The following is a 17869-nucleotide window of genomic DNA, read 5'->3' as shown; positions in this document are numbered from 1 at the left end:
ATATATATATATATATATATGAATATATATATATATATATATATATATATATATACATACTGAACAAAACATAGAAACGCAACATGATCCCATGTTTCATGAACTGAATTAAAACGTCCCAGAATTCGCAAAAAAAATGTTATTTATTTATTTATATTTATATTTATAAATTTATGCACAGATTTGTTTACATCCCTGTTAGTGAGCATTTCTCCTTTGCCAAGATAATCCATCCACCTGACAGGTGTGGCATATCAAGAAGCTGATTAAACAGCATGATCATTACACAGGTGCACCTCGTGCTGGGGACAATAAAAGGCCACTCTATAAAAAATGTGCAGATTTGTCACAAAACACAATGCCACTCCCAGTGGGTGGGCCTATGCCCTCCAAGACCCGCCCATGGCTTCGCTTCTGCCCACATGTGAAATCCATAGATTAGGACCGAATTCATTAATTTCAATTGACTGATTTCCTTTATATGAAGTGTAACTCAGTAAAATCGTTGAAATTGTTGCATGTTTGTGTTTATATCTATTTTTTTGTTCAGTGTACATGACGTTTACATTCCACTGGACGAATCAACATGACAGCGATCTTGTCCTTGCTTTGTGATCCGACACTGGACTGAACCTGACCTCGGTGTTATTCTGAACAGAACTCCCCACTCTGGACTGAACCTGACCTCGGTGTTATTCTGAACAGAACTCCCCACTCTGGACTGAACCTGACCTCTGTGTTATTCTGAACAGAACTCCCCACTCTGGACTGAACCTGACCTCTGTGTTATTCTGAACAGAACGCCCCACTCTGGACTGAACCTGACCTCGGTGTTGTTCCGAACAGAACTCCCCACTCTGGACTGAACCTGACCTCGGTGTTATTCTGAACAGAACGCCCCACTCTGGACTGAACCTGACCTCGGTGTTATTCTGAACAGAACTCCCCACTCTGGACTGAACCTGACCTCGGTGTTATTCTGAACAGAACGCCCCACTCTGGACTGAACCTGACCTCGGTGTTATTCTGAACAGAACGCCAGGCCTATCCGTCACGGACCAGGTTTCAGCTGAGTGGTGATGAATGACGACTCAGAGAATTTCTTCCAAACTAAACCAGTTATAACAGTCTTATGAGTCGTTATAACAGTCTTATGAGTCGTTATAACAGTCTTATGAGTCGTTATAACAGTCATATGAGTCGTTATAACAGTCATATGAGTCGTTATAACAGTCATATGAGTCGTTATAACAGTCATATGAGTCGTTATAACAGTCATATGAGTCGTTATAACAGTCTTATGAGTCGTTATAACAGTCTTATGAGTCGTTATAACAGTCATATGAGTCGTTATAACAGCCTTATGAGTCGTTATAACAGTCATATGAGTCGTTATAACAGTCATATGAGTCGTTATAACAGTCTTATGAGTCGTTATAACAGTCATAAGAGTCGTTATAACAGTCTTATGAGTCGTTATAACAGTCATATGAGTCGTTATAACAGTCTTATGAGTCGTTATAACAGCTTTAACAGCTATTTGGGCGTTCATAGACATGCCATTGCTAATCCATGTTGTTGTGACCCAGGTCTTACATTCAGCTGTCCCTGCTATCTCTCTGTCTGGGTTCAAAATGGCACCCTATTCCCTATGGGCCCTGGTCAAAAGTAGTGCACTATATAGGGAATAGGGTGCCATTACCATCTCTCTGTCTGGGTTCAAAATGGCACCCTATTCCCTATGGGCTCTGGTCAAAAGTAGTGCACTATATAGGGAATAGGGTGCCATTACCATCTCTCTGTCTGGGTTCAAAATGGTACCCTATTCCCTATGGGCCCTGGTCAAAAGTAGTGCACTATATAGGGAATAGGGTGCCATTACCATCTCTCTGTCTGGGTTCAAAATGGTACCCTATTCCCTATGGGCCCTGGTCAAAAGTAGTGCACTATATAGGGAATAGGGTGCCATTTGAGACGTAGGCTGTGCCTCTGTGTGTTTACATGGTTGTCAAGGTAACACTACCCAGGTCCCTGTGTCGAGGCCAGCCAGCACCTCACAAACAGCCTCCTCTCCTGTACCTGTCCCAGTACCTGGCCACAGACTCCTGTCCTGTACCTGTCCCAGTACCTGGCCACAGACTCCTCTCCTCTAACTGTCTCAGTACCTGGACACAGACTCCTCTCCTGTACCTGTCCCAGTACCTGGCAAACAGCCTCCTCTCCTCTAACTGTCCCAGTACCTGGCAAACAGCCTCCTCTCCTGTACCTGTCTCAGTACCTGGCAAACAGACTCCTCTCCTGTACCTGTCCCAGCACCTGGCAAACAGCCTCCTCTCCTGTACCTGTCCCAGTACCTGGCAAACAGCCTCCTCTCCTCTAACTGTCCCAGTACCTGGCAAACAGCCTCCTCTCCTGTACCTGTCTCAGTACCTGGCAAACAGACTTCTCTCCTGTACCTGTCCCAGCACCTGGCAAACAGCCTCCTCTCCTGTACCTGTCCCAGTACCTGGCCACAGACTCCTCTCCTCTAACTGTCTCAGTACCTGGACACAGACTCCTCTCCTGTACCTGTCCCAGTACCTGGCAAACAGCCTCCTCTCCTCTAACTGTCCCAGTACCTGGCAAACAGCCTCCTCTCCTCTAACTGTCCCAGTACCTGGACACATACTCCTCTCCTGTACCTGTCCCAGTACCTGGCCACAGACTCCTCTCCTCTAACTGTCCCAGTACCTGGCCACAGGCTCCTCTCCTGTAACTGTCCCAGTATCTGGCCACAGACTCCTCTCCTGTACCTGTCCCAGTACCTGGCAAACAGCCTCCTCTCCTCTAACTGTCCCAGTACCTGGCAAACAGCCTCCTCTCCTCTCCTGTCCCAGCACCTGGCCACAGACTCCTCTCCTGAACCTGTCCCAGTATCTGGCCACAGACTCCTCTCTTGTACCTGTCCCAGCACCTGGCAAACAGCCTCCTCTCCTGTACCTGTCCCAGCACCTCGCAAACAGCCTCCTCTCCTGTACCTGTCCCAGTACCTGGCCACAGGCTCCTCTCCTGTAACTGTCCCAGTATCTGGCCACAGACTCCTCTCCTGTACCTGTCCCAGCACCTCGCAAACAGTCTCCTCTCCTGTAACTGTCCCAGTACCTGGTCACAGACTCCTCTCCTGTGACTGTCCCAGTACCTGGTCACAGACTCCTCTCCTGTGACTGTCCCAGATCATCTCTGTTTATCACGGATGTAAACATACAGGAGCATGGGTTGTGTAAGGCAGACAGAAGGAGGAGGAGAGGGGGAGAGAGAGAGAAAGAGAGGGAGAGAGAGAGAGAGAAAGAGAGGGAGAGAGAGAGAAAGAGAGGGAGAGAGAGTGAAGGGCAGTCACATGCTAGGCTGCTGGGGTGTTGCTAAAGAGTGGGGTCTATATTTAAACAGGAATGTACACAGAGCCAGAGACCTCATGGAAAGAGACCATAACAACAAACACAGAACAGTTTCTCTACAAACAGCCCCTCCTTCACTTATAGAGAACCACCAGTAGGAGAGAGAGAGGGGGGGGCGAGAGAGAGGGGGGGGGGGGAAGAGAGAGAGAGAGAGAGAGAGAGAGAGAGAGAGAGAGAGAGAGAGAGGGGGGAGTGAGAGAGAGAGAGCGAGAGAGAGAGAAGGGGGGGGGCGAGAGAGAGAGAGATGACTGGGTGAATGTTGCTGATAGCAGAGCTGAGTGAAAGAACACCTACCTCAGACGCATTAGAAGACTGAGACAAGGTAAGGAAGGAAGGAAGGAAGGAAGGTGTGTCGTACTGAGGTGTAGAGGTTGACCTGCTGAATGTAGCTGACTGTAACATGGATAATGATCAACATTTACCCATAAATCAGATGAAAAAACAACCAGAGTTATTCTAACATTCTGTTGGCTGTGAATGGTGAACGATCCAGTGTAGTAATCTGACTAGCTGCTGATTGATTAATCAACCTGCTTTCAATGTCTTAGGTTAGGAGAAAACAATGACAAGTTGATATCAAACGTAGTAATCTGTGTTTGAATAATGTACTGTACTGTAACTATTATATCAAGCTAATGATTCTCATTTAAAACAGTTAATTCATTGATTTGCCGGAGCGCTTGTTGACCTACATTCTGCTATAGGGTCAGGTTGAGATTGTTACCATGGATACTTGACACGTTTGCCCGTGTGTAAACAGTCATATAAAACGGATATAAATATTATTGTCCCGGGCTGTTGAAGGACGAGGACCAAGGTGCAGCGTGGTGAGCGTCCATTTTATTTATTTTAAGCAAAATGACACCAAGCAAAAACAATAACCACTACAAAACCAAACCGTGAAGCTCACAAACAAAGTGCTCTAAACAGACACATGAAAGGATCTCTAAGGTCAGAGCGTGACAGTACCCCCCCCTCCCCCAAAGGTGAGGTCAGGGCGTGACAGTACCCCCCCCTCCCCCAAAGGTGAGGTCAGGGCGTGACAGTACCCCCCCCTCCCCCAAAGGTGAGGTCAGGGCGTGACAGTACCCCCCCCTCCCCCAAAGGTGAGGTCAGGGCGTGACAGTACCCCCTCCCCCAAAGGTGCGGTCAGGGCGTGACAGTACCCCGCCCCCAAAGGTGTGGTCAGGGCGTGACAGTACCCCCCCCCCCCCCAAAGGTGTGGTCAGGGCGTGACAGTACCCCCCCCCCCCAAAGGTGCGGTCAGGGCGTGACAGTACCCCCCCCCCTCCCCCAAAGGTGCGGTCTCCGGCCGCAAAACCTAAACCTATAGGGGAGGGTCTGGGTGGGCATCTGTCAGAGGCAGCTGTCTATCATTGTCTTTTGATTGGGAATCATACTTAGGCAGCCTGTTTTCCACCTGAGCTCTGGTCTCATTCCGATACGGACGTAACAATAGCGGTATTGTTGGTCTGTCTTGATCCATGAGACTAAATGGAGAGGGTGTCTGACTCCAGGGTAATCAGACCATCCTAACCGAGTGTTGATAACAGCTCTAGTGAATGTGTTGTGTCCCAATGCTGGTAGAGTCGAGGACGTGGTGCTAGACCCCAAGCTGGGTTATGACAGGACTACTATAATATGTGAATGTTGATCACGAGCCTCACGCTATCTGCATTGGGAGTTCTTCGTGCAGAATCAAAATCAAAATCAAATCAAATCAAATTTTATTTGTCACATACACATGGTTAGCAGATGTTAATGCGAGTGTAGCGAAATGCTTGTGCTTCTAGTTCCGACAATGCAGTAATAACCAACAAGTAATCTAACTAACAATTCCAAAACTACTGTCTTGTACACAGTGTGAGGGGATAAAGAATATGTACATAAGGATATATGAATGAGTGATGGTACAGAGCAGCATAGGCAAGATACAGTAGATGGTATCGAGTACAGTATATACATATGAGATGAGTATGTAAACAAAGTGGCATAGTTAAAGTGGCTAGTGATACATGTATTACATAAGGATACAGTCAATGATATAGAGTACAGTATATACGTATGCATATGAGATGAATAATGTAGGGTAAGTAACATTATATAAGGTAGCATTGTTTAAAGTGGCTAGTGATATATTTACATCATTTCCCATCAATTCCCATTATTAAAGTGGCTGGAGTTGAGTCAGTGTCAGTGTGTTGGCAGCAGCCACTCAGTGTTAGTGGTGGCTGTTTAACAGTCTGATGGCCTTGAGATAGAAGCTGTTTTTCAGTCTCTCGGTCCCAGCTTTGATGCACCTGTACTGACCTCGCCTTCTGGATGATAGCGGGGTGAACAGGCAGTGGCTCGGGTGGTTGATGTCCTTGATGATCTTTATGGCCTTCCTGTGACATCGGGTGGTGTAGGTGTCCTGGAGGGCAGGTAGTTTGCCCCCGGTGATGCGTTGTGCAGACCTCACTACCCTCTGGAGAGCCTTACGGTTGAGGGCGGAGCAGTTGCCGTACCAGGCCAGGATGCTCTCGATTGTGCATCTGTAGAAGTTTGTGAGTGCTTTTGGTGACAAGCCGAATTTCTTCAGCCTCCTGAGGTTGAAGAGGCGCTGCTGCGCCTTCTTCACAATGCTGTCTGTGTGAGTGGACCAATTCAGTTTGTCTGTGATGTGTATGCCGAGGAACTTAAAACTTGCTACCCTCTCCACTACTGTTCCATCGATGTGGATAGGGGGGTGTTCCCTCTGCTGTTTCCTGAAGTCCACAATCATCTCCTTAGTTTTGTTGACGTTGAGTGTGAGGTTATTTTCCTGACACCACACTCCGAGGGCCCTCACCTCCTCCCTGTAGGCCGTCTCGTCGTTGTTGGTAATCAAGCCTACCACTGTTGTGTCGTCCGCAAACGTGATGATTGAGTTGGAGGCGTGCGTGGCCACGCAGTCGTGGGTGAACAGGGAGTACAGGAGAGGGCTCAGAATGCACCCTTGTGGGGCCCCAGTGTTGAGGATCAGCGGGGAGGAGATGTTGTTGCCTACCCTCACCACCTGGGGGCGGCCCGTCAGGAAGTCCAGTACCCAGTTGCACAGGGTGGGGTCGAGACCCAGGGTCTCGAGCTTGATGACGAGCTTGGAGGGTACTATGGTGTTGAATGCCGAGCTGTAGTCAATGAACAGCATTCTCACATAGGTATTCCTCTTGTCCAGATGGGTTAGGGCAGTGTGCAGTGTGGTTGAGATTGCATCGTCTGTGGACCTATTTGGGCGGTAAGCAAATTGGAGTGGGTCTAGGGTGTCAGGTAGGGTGGAGGTGATATGGTCCTTGACTAGTCTCTCAAAGCACTTCATGATGACGGAAGTGAGTGCTACGGGGCGGTAGTCGTTTAGCTCAGTTACCTTAGCTTTCTTGGGAACAGGAACAATGGTGGCCCTCTTGAAGCATGTGGGAACAGCAGACTGGTATAGGGATTGATTGAATATGTCCGTAAACACACCGGCCAGCTGGTCTGCGCATGCTCTGAGGGCGCGGCTGGGGATGCCGTCTGGGCCTGCAGCCTTGCGAGGGTTAACACGTTTAAATGTCTTACTCACCTCGGCTGCAGTGAAGGAGGGCTGCAGTGAAGGAGAGACCGCAAGTTTTCGTTGCAGGCCGTGTCAGTGGCACTGTATTGTCCTCAAAGCGGGCAAAAAAGTGATTTAGTCTGCCTGGGAGCAGAACATCCTGGTCCGTGACTGGGCTGGATTTCTTCCTGTAGTCCGTGATTGACTGTAGACCCTGCCACATGCCTCTTGTGTCTGAGCCGTTGAATTGAGATTCTACTTTGTCTCTGTACTGACGCTTAGCTTGTTTGATAGCCTTGCGGAGGGAATAGCTGCACTGTTTGTATTCGGTCATGTTACCAGACACCTTGCCCTGATTAAAAGCAGTGGTTCGCGCTTTCAGTTTCACGCGAATGCTGCCATCAATCCACGGTTTCTGGTTAGGGAATGTTTTAATCGTTGCTATGGGAACGACATCTTCAACGCATGTTCTAATGAACTCACACACCGAATCAGTGTATTCGTCAATGTTGTTGTCTGACGCAATACGAAACATGTCCCAGTCCACGTGATGGACGCAGTCTTGGAGTGTGGAGTCAGCTTGGTCGGACCAGCGTTGGACAGACCTCAGCGTGGGAGCCTCTTGTTTTAGTTTCTGTCTGTAGGCAGGGATCAACAAAATGGAGTCGTGGTCAGCTTTTCCGAAAGGGGGCGGGGCAGGGCCTTATATGCGTCGCGGAAGTTAGAGTAACAATGATCCAAGGTCTTTCCACCCCTGGTTGCGCAATCGATATGCTGATAAAATTTGGGGAGTCTTGTTTTCAGATTAGCCTTGTTAAAATCCCCAGCTACAATGAATGCAGCCTCCGGATAAATCGTTTCCAGTTTGCAAAGAGTCAAATAAAGTTCATTCAGAGCCAACGATGTGTCTGCTTGGGGTGGGATATATACGGCTGTGATTATAATCGAAGAGAATTCTCTTGGTAGATAATGCGGTCTACATTTGATTGTGAGGAATTCTAAATCAGGTGAACAGAAGGATTTGAGTTCCTGTATGTTTCTTTCATCACACCATGTCACGTTAGTCATAAGGCATACCCCTCCCCTCTTCTTACCAGAAAGATGTTTGTTTCTGTCAGCGCGATGCGTGGAGAAACCTGTTGGCTGCACCGCCTCGGATAGCGTCTCTCCAGTAAGCCACGTTTCCGTGAAGCAAAGAACGTTACATATGTACATAAAGATATATGAATGAGTGATGGTACAGAGCAGCATAGGCAAGATACAGTAGATGGTATCGAGTGCAGTATATACATATGAGATGAGTATGTAAACAAAGTGGCATAGTTAAAGTGGCTAGTGATACATGTATTACATAAAGATACAGTCGATGATATAGAGTACAGTATATACGTATATATACGTATATATATGATAAATAATGTAGGGTATGTAAACATTATATTAGGTAGCATTGTTTAAAGTGGCTAGTGATATATTTGACATCATTTCCCATCAATTCCCATTATTAAAGTGGCTGGAGTTGAGTCAGTGTGTTGTAGCACGCTGAAAACGGCGTGCTACTGAAGATACACATTTTAAATGCACTTTTAGGCATTTATGATCGTGACGGAGTCGGAGTCGGAGGTGGGAAACACCTAAGCCTTGGATCCTGCAGGAAATATGTGTGTGATGGAGAAAACATTCAAATGTTAGACCAAGGCTTTCTATTCCTTCATGACACTGGCTTGTCCAAACTATACACACTCACCTCTACAGAGGAAACCCCCCCCCCCCCCCCTTCAAAAAAAAATAAAACCAAAATTGAACCCATTTCCTCCCAAATCAAACCATGTCCTTTCTTTTCCCAGAATGGACCAATCAAAGCCACACGTAGATGTGTTCCACTACAGGAACGAGGAACAGTCGTCCTACCTCCTACTGCAGCTGAACCGTCTGAGACAGAACAGGATCCTTACCGACGTGCTGCTCTGTTCAGATAACACAGAGATCCCCTGCCACCGTAACATCCTGGCCTCCAGCAGTCCTTACTTCACGGCCATGTTCTGTCACCACTTCAGAGAGACGAACCAGGAGAAGGTGGATCTGAAGGTAGGCTTGTTTCACTTTTTTTTAAATAAGCTAAATGTTTTTGTTTCTGTTGTGAAACTAGACTAGTGTCCTGCCTCACTCTACTGAAACAGGAGAAGGCTTTTATGTAAAGTGCTGTGTGGTTTCTGCCTGTCAACGAAAGGCGCTGTACAAATCAAATATAATCTTTCTCCCTATTATTATTATTGTTATTATTATTATTATTATTATTATTATTATTATTGGTGTTGATGTTGTTATTATTATTATTATTATTATTGGTGTTGTTGTTGTTATTATTATTATTATTATTGGTGTTGTTGTTGTTGTTGTTGTTATTATTATTATTATTATTATTGGTGTTGTTGTTGTTATTATTATTATTATTATTGGTGTTGTTGTTGTTATTATTATTATTATTATTGTTATTGTTGTTTTTATTATTATTATGATTATTATTATTATTGTTGTTGTTGTTGTTGTTGTTGTTATTATTATTATTATTATTGGTGTTGTTGTTGTTATTATTATTATTATTATTGTTATTGTTGTTTTTATTATTATTATTATTATTATTATTATTATTATTATTATTATTATTGGTGTTGTTGTTGTTATTATTATTATTGTTATTATTATTATTATTATTATTATTATTATTATTATTGGTGTTGTTGTTGTTATTATTATTATTATTATTATTATTATTATTGGTGTTGTTGTTGTTATTATTATTATTATTATTATTGTTATTGTTGTTTTTATTATTATTATGATTATTATTATTATTGTTGTTGTTGTTGTTGTTGTTATTATTATTATTATTATTGGTGTTGTTGTTGTTATTATTATTATTATTATTGTTATTGTTGTTTTTATTATTATTATTATTATTATTATTATTGTTGTTGTTGTTGTTGTTATTATTATTATTATTGTTGTTGTTGTTGTTATTATTATTATTGTTATTATTTTTTTATATATATTTTTTTTATTGTTATTATTATTGTTGTTGTTATTACTATTATTATTATTGTTGTTGTTATTGTTGTTATTATTACTATTATTGTTATTGCTATTGTATTATTGTTGTTATTATTGTTATTATTATTGTTATTGTTGAAGGGGATCACCTCCAGCATCCTGAGTGACATCGTCGACTACGTCTACACAGGGGTCATAACCATCACCATGGAGACAGTACTGCCCCTTATGCAGGCTTCCTCCATGCTCCAGTACACCAGGCTGTTCGAGGCCTGCTCCTCTTTCCTGCAGGTGACCACAGATGAATTAGCTTCCTGGCTTTAAACTCTGATGCTTTCACATTGATGATGAAACTTTAATAGGATTAATAATGTGTGTTTTGTCCCTGGGGGAAATACATTTAAATGTTTTACATGTAATATATTTCAGGAGCAGCTGAGCCCAGACAACTGCCTCAGCATGATGCGGCTGGCAAATATACTACACTGCAACAGCCTGAAGGAGAAGGTCAGTAGAATTTATTTAGTTTGAAGTATGTATTGTTGGTTCATTTGGCAGCCTAGGGGCCCTGGTGTAGTTAGTTGACTTGGCAGCCTAGGGGCCCTGGTGTAGTTAGTGTACTTGGCAGCCTAGGGGCCCTGGTGTAGTTAGTCCACTGGGAGCCTAGGAGCCCTGGTGTAGTTAGTCCACTGGGAGCCTAGGGGCCCTGGTGTAGTTAGTTGACTTGGCAGCTTAGGAGCCCTGGTGTAGTTAGTTCACTGGGAGCCTAGTGGGCCTGGTGTAGTTAGTTCACTGGCAGCCTAGGAGCCCTGGTGTAGTTAGTTGACTTGGCAGCCTAGGAGCCCTGGTGTAGTTAGTTCCCTTGACAGCCTAGGGGCCCTGGTCAAAAGTAGTGTACTAAAAGGAATTAGGGAAAAGGGTACTATTTCGGACTAAGCCCATGTGTATCGTCAATGGCATTCATTCATTCATTGATTGATTCCAGGCCAGGGAGATGGCAGTACAGAGCTTCTCTGACGTCTCTACCTCTGAGGACCTGTGTGAGCTCTCCTTACCTGAGCTGATGGGTTACCTGGAGGATGACTGGCTCTGTGCTGAGGAGGAGCAGGTAAGGTAATACTAAAAATAAACACCCCAATCAACAACAACGGCCACTAAAAGCAGCAGCGCATCATCAACAAAGTTAAAACTATCAATGGATGTTTAAGAACTAAGCGTTGAAATTAAAACAGCTTTTTTATTTTTTTTAAACAGGTGTTCGAGACGTTACTGGCGTGGATCCACCACGACCCGTTCTCCCGGCGCGGCGCCATCTCCGACCTCTTCAGGAAGGTGCGTCTGCGCTACATCCACCCCACCTACCTGTTCCAGTTCATCGCCAGCGACCCCCTCGTCCAGTCCTCCACCCTGTGCACCGAGGTCATCGAGTCCGTCCGACGCCTCATGTTCTCCATCACCACTAAGTGTGGGTCGGACCTCAAGCCCCTGTGGGTGACCCCGCGGCGCTTCACCTGCCGGGAGACCCTGGTTCTAGTTGGCGGCCGCAAGAACAACGAACAGACGTCCCGCGAAGCACTCCTGTTCGACGAGAGGACTCAGCGCTGGCAGTGGCTGGCCAAGCTGCCCTTGCGACTCTATAAGGCCTCCTACGTCTGTATCCACAGTATCCTGTATGTCCTGGGAGGCCTCACCATGAACACCAAGCACAGAGTGGTTAGCACCACTGTCTATACGTTGTCTCTGAAGACCAACCAGTGGAGGACGACTGAGCCCATGATCCAGCCGCGCTTCGCCCACCAGTCTGTCTCCTACCTGCACTTTATCTTCGTCCTGGGGGGCCTGGGGCCGGAGAAGCAGGTGTGCAACACGGTGCAAAGGTACAATAGTATGTTCAACCAATGGGAGGCTATGGTTCCCATGCCGACGGCTGTGCTACACCCGGCGGTTGCCGCTAACGATCAAAGAATCTACATGTTCGGGGGAGAGGACGCGATGCAGAACCCTGTCAGGATGATACAGGTAGGCAGAATGTCCTTCTGTTGAGGTTGCTGTTGTGGTGAACTTGAAGTCTTGAAGTCTCGGGGTGTTGAATTACTGAAGATTTGAAGTCTCGGGGTGTTTAATTACTGAAAATTTGAAGTCTCTGGTGTTGAATTACTGAAGACTTGAAGTCTCATGTGTTTAATTACTGAAGACTTGAAGTCTTGGGTGTTGAATTACTGAAGATTTGAAGTCTCGGGGTGTTAAATTACTGAAGATTTGAAGTCTCGAGGTGTTTAATTACTGAAAATGTGGAGTTTGCTGTTAATTCTTGAAACTTGTTTTGGGGGGGACAAATCTGCACAGAAACACTAAACTCTTCTAAACCCATCCTCTTTCTCCAGGTGTATCACATTGGCAGGAATATGTGGTCTATGATGGAGACCAGGACAGTGAAGAACGTTTCTGCACCAGCAGCAGTCATCGATGACAAGATCTACATTATCGGAGGTAGGTGAAGACTGGGTCTGTCGATGACAAGATCTACATTATCGGAGGTGGGTGAAGACTGGGTCTGTCGATGACAAGATCTACATTATCGGAGGTAGGTGAAGACTGGGTCTGTCGATGACAAGATCTACATTATCGGAGGTAGGTGAAGACTGGGTCTGTCGATGACAAGATCTACATTATCGGAGGTAGGTGAAGACTGGGTCTGTCGATGACAAGATCTACATTATCGGAGGTAGGTGAAGACTGGGTCTGTCGATGACAAGATCTACATTATCGGAGGTAGGTGAAGACTGGGTCTGTCGATGACAAGATCTACATTATCGGAGGTAGGTGAAGGCTGGGTCTGTCGATGACAAGATCTACATTATCGGAGGTAGGTGAAGACTGGGTCTGTCGATGACAAGATCTACATTATCGGAGGTAGGTGAAGACTGGGTCTGTCGATGACAAGATCTACATTATCGGAGGTAGGTGAAGACTGGGTCTGTCGATGACAAGATCTACATTATCGGAGGTAGGTGAAGACTGGGTCTGTCGATGACAAGATCTACATTATCGGAGGTAGGTGAAGACTGGGTCTGTCGATGACAAGATCTACATTATCGGAGGTAGGTGAAGACTGGGTCTGTCGATGACAAGATCTACATTATCGGAGGTAGGTGAAGACTGGGTCTGTCGATGACAAGATCTACATTATCGGAGGTAGGTGAAGACTGGGTCTGTCGATGACAAGAACTACATTATCGGAGGTAGGTGAAGACTGGGTCTGTTGCTTTAGTCAGGGGGAAAAAAGGACAATCTAATGTTTCAATTAAATACAACTTTATTTGGTCTACTTAGGACTTTGAGATCTTCGATATCTCCTCTGTCTTTTGTCAAGACAACTTCATCAGCAGCTCCTTCCCCTAACTGTCTCCTAACTGTCCCCTAACTGTCCCCCCTAATGTCCTTTTTTTACAGGCTACACCAGAAGAATGATCGCGTACGACACCAAAGCCAACCGCTTTACGAAGTGTGAGAACCTGAAGCAGAGGAGGATGCATCACGCCGTCGCGGTGCTCGACGACAAACTGTACGTGACCGGAGGACGCTTCATCAACGGACACGACGTCATAGAGGACTCCGACAGCTTCGAGTGCTACGACCCGAAGACTGACGCGTGGACGACGAAGGGGACGTTGCCGTACAGGCTGTTTGACCACGGTTCTCTGTCCCTGGTGTGTGTCTCCAACAAATCCAAGCCTCCCTGAGTGTGTGTTGTGGATGTGTGTGTCCCCTTCAGATGATACTCTGCCCGACCAAGCAAAAATACATTAACTGCTCATAGCGTGGAACTGAGAAAAATACCTTTTATCTACCTTGGTGTCACAGTATCTTCATGCAGTTACTGGCTAACATGACCCCTCCATTTTCTCCTGAACACAATACAACCGAGGCAGGATACTTGTCCACATGATTAAGAATGTATTTAATGTAGCAAAAATGACATAAACTCATTTTGGACCAAATGAGCAGTTATTGCCTTCTTGCATGGAAGGGCAATACTGTCTGTGCATATGTTGCTGCTCAGATGTGACTCTGACCGACACAGATGTTGCAAAGAACATCTCTGATGTCATTTCCTGTCCCACACATTCCCTCAATGGGTGACACTTTTTCCAGCAGCGAATCTTAAATCGAATGAGATGTTTTTTGAGATTTTACTTGTTGTGTGGAACTGAAGCCCTGGGCAGTTAATTGTCGTGTGGAACTGAAGCCCTGGGCAGTTAATTGTTGTGTGGAACTGAAGCCCTGGGCAGTTAATTGTTGTGTGGAACTGAAGCCCTGGGCAGTTAATTGTTGTGTGGAACTGAAGCCCCGGGCAGTTAATTGTTGTGTGGAACTGAAGCCCCGGGCAGGTAATTGTCGTGTGGAACTGAAGCCCTGGGCAGTTAATTGTCGTGTGGAACTGAAGCCCCGGGCAGTTAATTGTTGTGTGGAACTGAAGCCCTGGGCAGTTAATTGTTGTGTGGAACTGAAGCCCTGGGCAGTTAATTGTTGTGTGGAACTGAAGCCCCGGGCAGTTAATTGTTGTGTGGAACTGAAGCCCTGGGCAGTTAATTGCTGTGTGGAACTGAAGCCCTGGGCAGTTAATTGCTGTGTGGAACTGAAGCCCTGGGCAGTTAATTGCTGTGTGGAACTGAAGCCCTGGGCAGTTAATTGTTGTGTGGAACTGAAGCCCCGGGCAGTTAATTGTTGTGTGGAACTGAAGCCCCGGGCAGTTAATTGTTGTGTGGAACTGAAGCCCCGGGCAGTTAATTGTTGTGTGGAACTGAAGCCCTGGGCAGTTAATTGTTGTGTGGAACTGAAGCCCCGGGCAGTTAATTGTTGTGTGGAACTGATGCCCCGGGCAGTTAATTGTTGTGTGGAACTGAAGCCCCGGGTAGTTAATTGTTGTGTGGAACTGAAGTCCCGGGCAGTTAATTGTTGTGTGGAACTGAAGCCCTGGGCAGTTAATTGTTGTGTGGAACTGAAGGCTATAGGTGTATACAGTCCTGTAGACTATATGAAGACTACACTACATGATGACCAACTGTTTAGTCACCAGTCCAAACACACGTTCCCAACAGACTGGATGACATTACTACCCACTGGGCAAAAACTGGTTGCAAAAGTGTTGTTTCTACGTCATTTCAACCCCAAAAGAAATTCAATCTTGATAACGTTGAATCAACGTGGAAAACTGGTTCTATTTTTACATAACTTTTTAGCATACATCCAACGATATGGTGAAATGTTTTGTTGATTTCACGTTGATTTCACGTTGATTTCACGTTGATTTCACGTTGAATTCACGTTAGTTAACATCTGAAACCAAATCAAAACTAGACGTTTGAACTGATGTCTGTCCCCAGTGGGTAGGGTCCAGAGTTTTCTCTGGGCACATCTTCGAGGAAAAACTCCAGTCACTACTCATCACTGTACAATAACAAACCCTACGGTAGGCCAAACATGATGTGAGACAGTCGTCTCTGGTAACAGACTGTAGCTAGCCAGCGCACGCACTATTTGGTTCTGGGTTCTGAGATGAATGAGACAGCAATGACGTTCCCTGTGTTATACTGAGCATCATCACAAACCCAGGGTAGTGTGCCAACATGATTCAGTGACTGTTGTTTGAGAACACTGTATACTGAGTGTTCAAAACATTAGGAACACTTTATACTGAGTTTGAAAAACATTAGGAACACTTTATACTGAGCGTACAAAACATTAGGAACACTTTATACTGAGAGTACAAAACATTAGGAACACTTTATACTGAGTGTACAAGACATTAGGAACCCTATAATGAGCATTCAAAACATTAGGAACCCTATAATGAGCATTCAAAACATTAGGAACCTGTATACTGAGTGTACAAAACATTAGGAACACTGTATACTGAGTGTACAAAACATTAGGAACACTGTATACTGAGTGTACAAAACATTAGGAACACTTTATACTGAGAGTACAAAACATTAGGAACACTGTATACTGAGAGTACAAAACATTAAGAATTTCGTCAGAACATGGACTCTACAAGGTGTTGAAAGCGTTCCACAGGGATGCTGGTCCATGTTGACTCTACAAGGTGTAGAAAGCGTTCCATAGGGATGCTGGTCCATGTTGACTCTACAAGGTGTTGAAAGCGTTCCACAGGGATGCTGGTCCATGTTGACTCTACAAGGTGTAGAAAGCGTTCCATAGGGATGCTGGTCCATGTTGACTCTACAAGTTGTAGAAAGCGTTCCATAGGGATGCTGGTCCATGTTGACTCTACAAGGTGTTGAAAGCGTTCCACAGCGATGCTGGTCCATGTTGACTCTACAAGGTGTTGAAAGCGTTCCACAGGGATGCTGGTCCATGTTGACTCTACAAGGTGTTGAAAGAGTTCCACAGCGATGCTGGTCCATGTTGACTCTACAAGGTGTTGAAAGAGTTCCACAGCGATGCTGGTCCATGTTGACTCTACAAGGTGTTGAAAGCGTTCCACAGGGATGCTGGTCCATGTTGACTCTACAAGGTGTTGAAAGAGTTCCACAGCGATGCTGGTCCATGTTGACTCTACAAGGTGTTGAAAGAGTTCCACAGCGATGCTGGTCCATGTTGACTCTACAAGGTGTTGAAAGAGTTCCACAGCGATGCTGGTCCATGTTGACTCTACAAGGTGTTGAAAGAGTTCCACAGCGATGCTGGCCCATGTTGACTCCAATGCTTCCTACAGTTGTGTCAAGTTGGCTGGATGTCCTTTGGGTGGTGGACCATTCTTGATACACACGGGAAACTGTTGAGCGTGAAAACCCAGCAGCTTTGCAGTTCTTGACACAAACTGGTGCGTCTGGCATCTACTACCATACCCCATTCAAAGGCTCTTAAATCTTCTGTCTTGCCCGTTTACCCTCTGAATGGCACACATACACAATCCATGTCTCAATTGTCTCCAGGCTTAACTCTTTCTTAACCCTGTCTCTTCCCCTTCATTCTACACTGATTTAATGTGGATTTAACAAGTGACATCAATAAGGGATCATATCTTTCACCTGGATTCACCTGGTCAGTCTGTGTCTACGGAAAGAGCAGGTGTTCCTAATTTTTTGTCCGCTCAGTGTATATTTATAAATACCGTTCCCCTGAGGCGACGTGGATGCAACTAGTCATATTTCAGTGAGAGTTTATAACCAAGTGAACGGACATAAGATTTAACAATACCATATGCATATTGTAAGAATGCCGTCATAGTTATATTTGAAGAGGGAGAGGGCTCAGTCTGTTTTACGTGTTTCTTCTTACTGTGTGTGGTGACACCGTACCAATGGTTTACCGACGGATCTATGCAAATCCCCTCATATAAGTATTTTTTTTTAAATTTGGAGTGATTTTAATATTTGTGTTTGTTTTTGTAATGTTGTTTATTAATAAAAAAAATAATAAAATGTTATCACAATGACTGTGACAGTCAATTTCGTTTAAAATTCTTCGGTACTCCTCTCTCTATAAAGAGGTCTCAGTTCCACTGTGTAGTCTCAGTCCCACTGTGAGGGTCTCAGTTCCACTGTGAGGTTTCAGTTCCACTGTGAGGTCTCAGTCCCACTGTGAGGGTCTCAGTTCCACTGTGAGGTTTCAGTTCCACTGTGAGGTTTCAGTCCCACTGTGAGGTTTCAGTCCCACTGTGAGGTCTCAGTCTCAATGTGAGGGTCTCAGTTCCACTGTGAGGTTTCAGTCCCACTGTGAGGGTCTCAGTCCCACTGTGAGGGTATCAGTCCCACTGTGAGGGTCTCAGTCTCACTGTGAGGTCTCAGTCTCAATGTGAGGTCTC

The 17869-nt window shown here is 45.3% G+C and overlaps 1 protein-coding gene across 2 annotated transcripts; it reads left to right on the top strand.

Annotated features, from left to right (window-relative positions):
- Nucleotides 1-3675: 3675 nt before the first annotated feature.
- LOC139386471 (kelch-like protein 38) lies at nt 3676-17497 on the top strand. Of its 2 annotated transcripts, XM_071132039.1 has the most exons (9): nt 3676-3756; nt 8832-9072; nt 10177-10326; nt 10465-10542; nt 11021-11143; nt 11290-12054; nt 12420-12525; nt 12573-12619; nt 13489-13583. In XM_071132039.1, exons 2-8 carry the CDS (start codon nt 8833-8835, stop codon nt 12578-12580), a joined length of 1470 nt encoding a protein of 489 aa, XP_070988140.1. In that variant the 5' UTR covers nt 3676-3756; nt 8832; the 3' UTR covers nt 12581-12619; nt 13489-13583. The 2 variants fall into 2 exon arrangements, with proteins under 2 accessions (XP_070988140.1, XP_070988132.1); XM_071132031.1 differs by lacking the exon at nt 12573-12619 and having other exon boundaries at nt 13489-17497.
- The last annotated feature ends 372 nt before the right edge of the window (nt 17498-17869 follow it).

This window comes from Oncorhynchus clarkii, chromosome 3, assembly GCF_045791955.1.
Source record: "Oncorhynchus clarkii lewisi isolate Uvic-CL-2024 chromosome 3, UVic_Ocla_1.0, whole genome shotgun sequence".
Lineage (NCBI taxonomy): Eukaryota > Metazoa > Chordata > Actinopteri > Salmoniformes > Salmonidae > Oncorhynchus > Oncorhynchus clarkii.
The sequence above is the reverse complement of the archived record's forward strand: the minus strand, read 5'-3'. Positions and strand labels throughout refer to the sequence as shown.

Excerpts from the sequence above, each read along its gene's own strand:
- LOC139386471 (XM_071132031.1), top strand. The coding sequence starts at position 8,833 with ATGGACCAATCAAAGCCACACGTAGATGTGTTCCACTACAGGAACGAG. Across the intron at positions 9,073-10,176 it reads AGGAGAAGGTGGATCTGAAG|GGGATCACCTCCAGCATCCT; the intron begins GTAGGCTTGTTT and ends TTATTGTTGAAG. Across the intron at positions 10,543-11,020 it reads GCAACAGCCTGAAGGAGAAG|GCCAGGGAGATGGCAGTACA; the intron begins GTCAGTAGAATT and ends GATTGATTCCAG.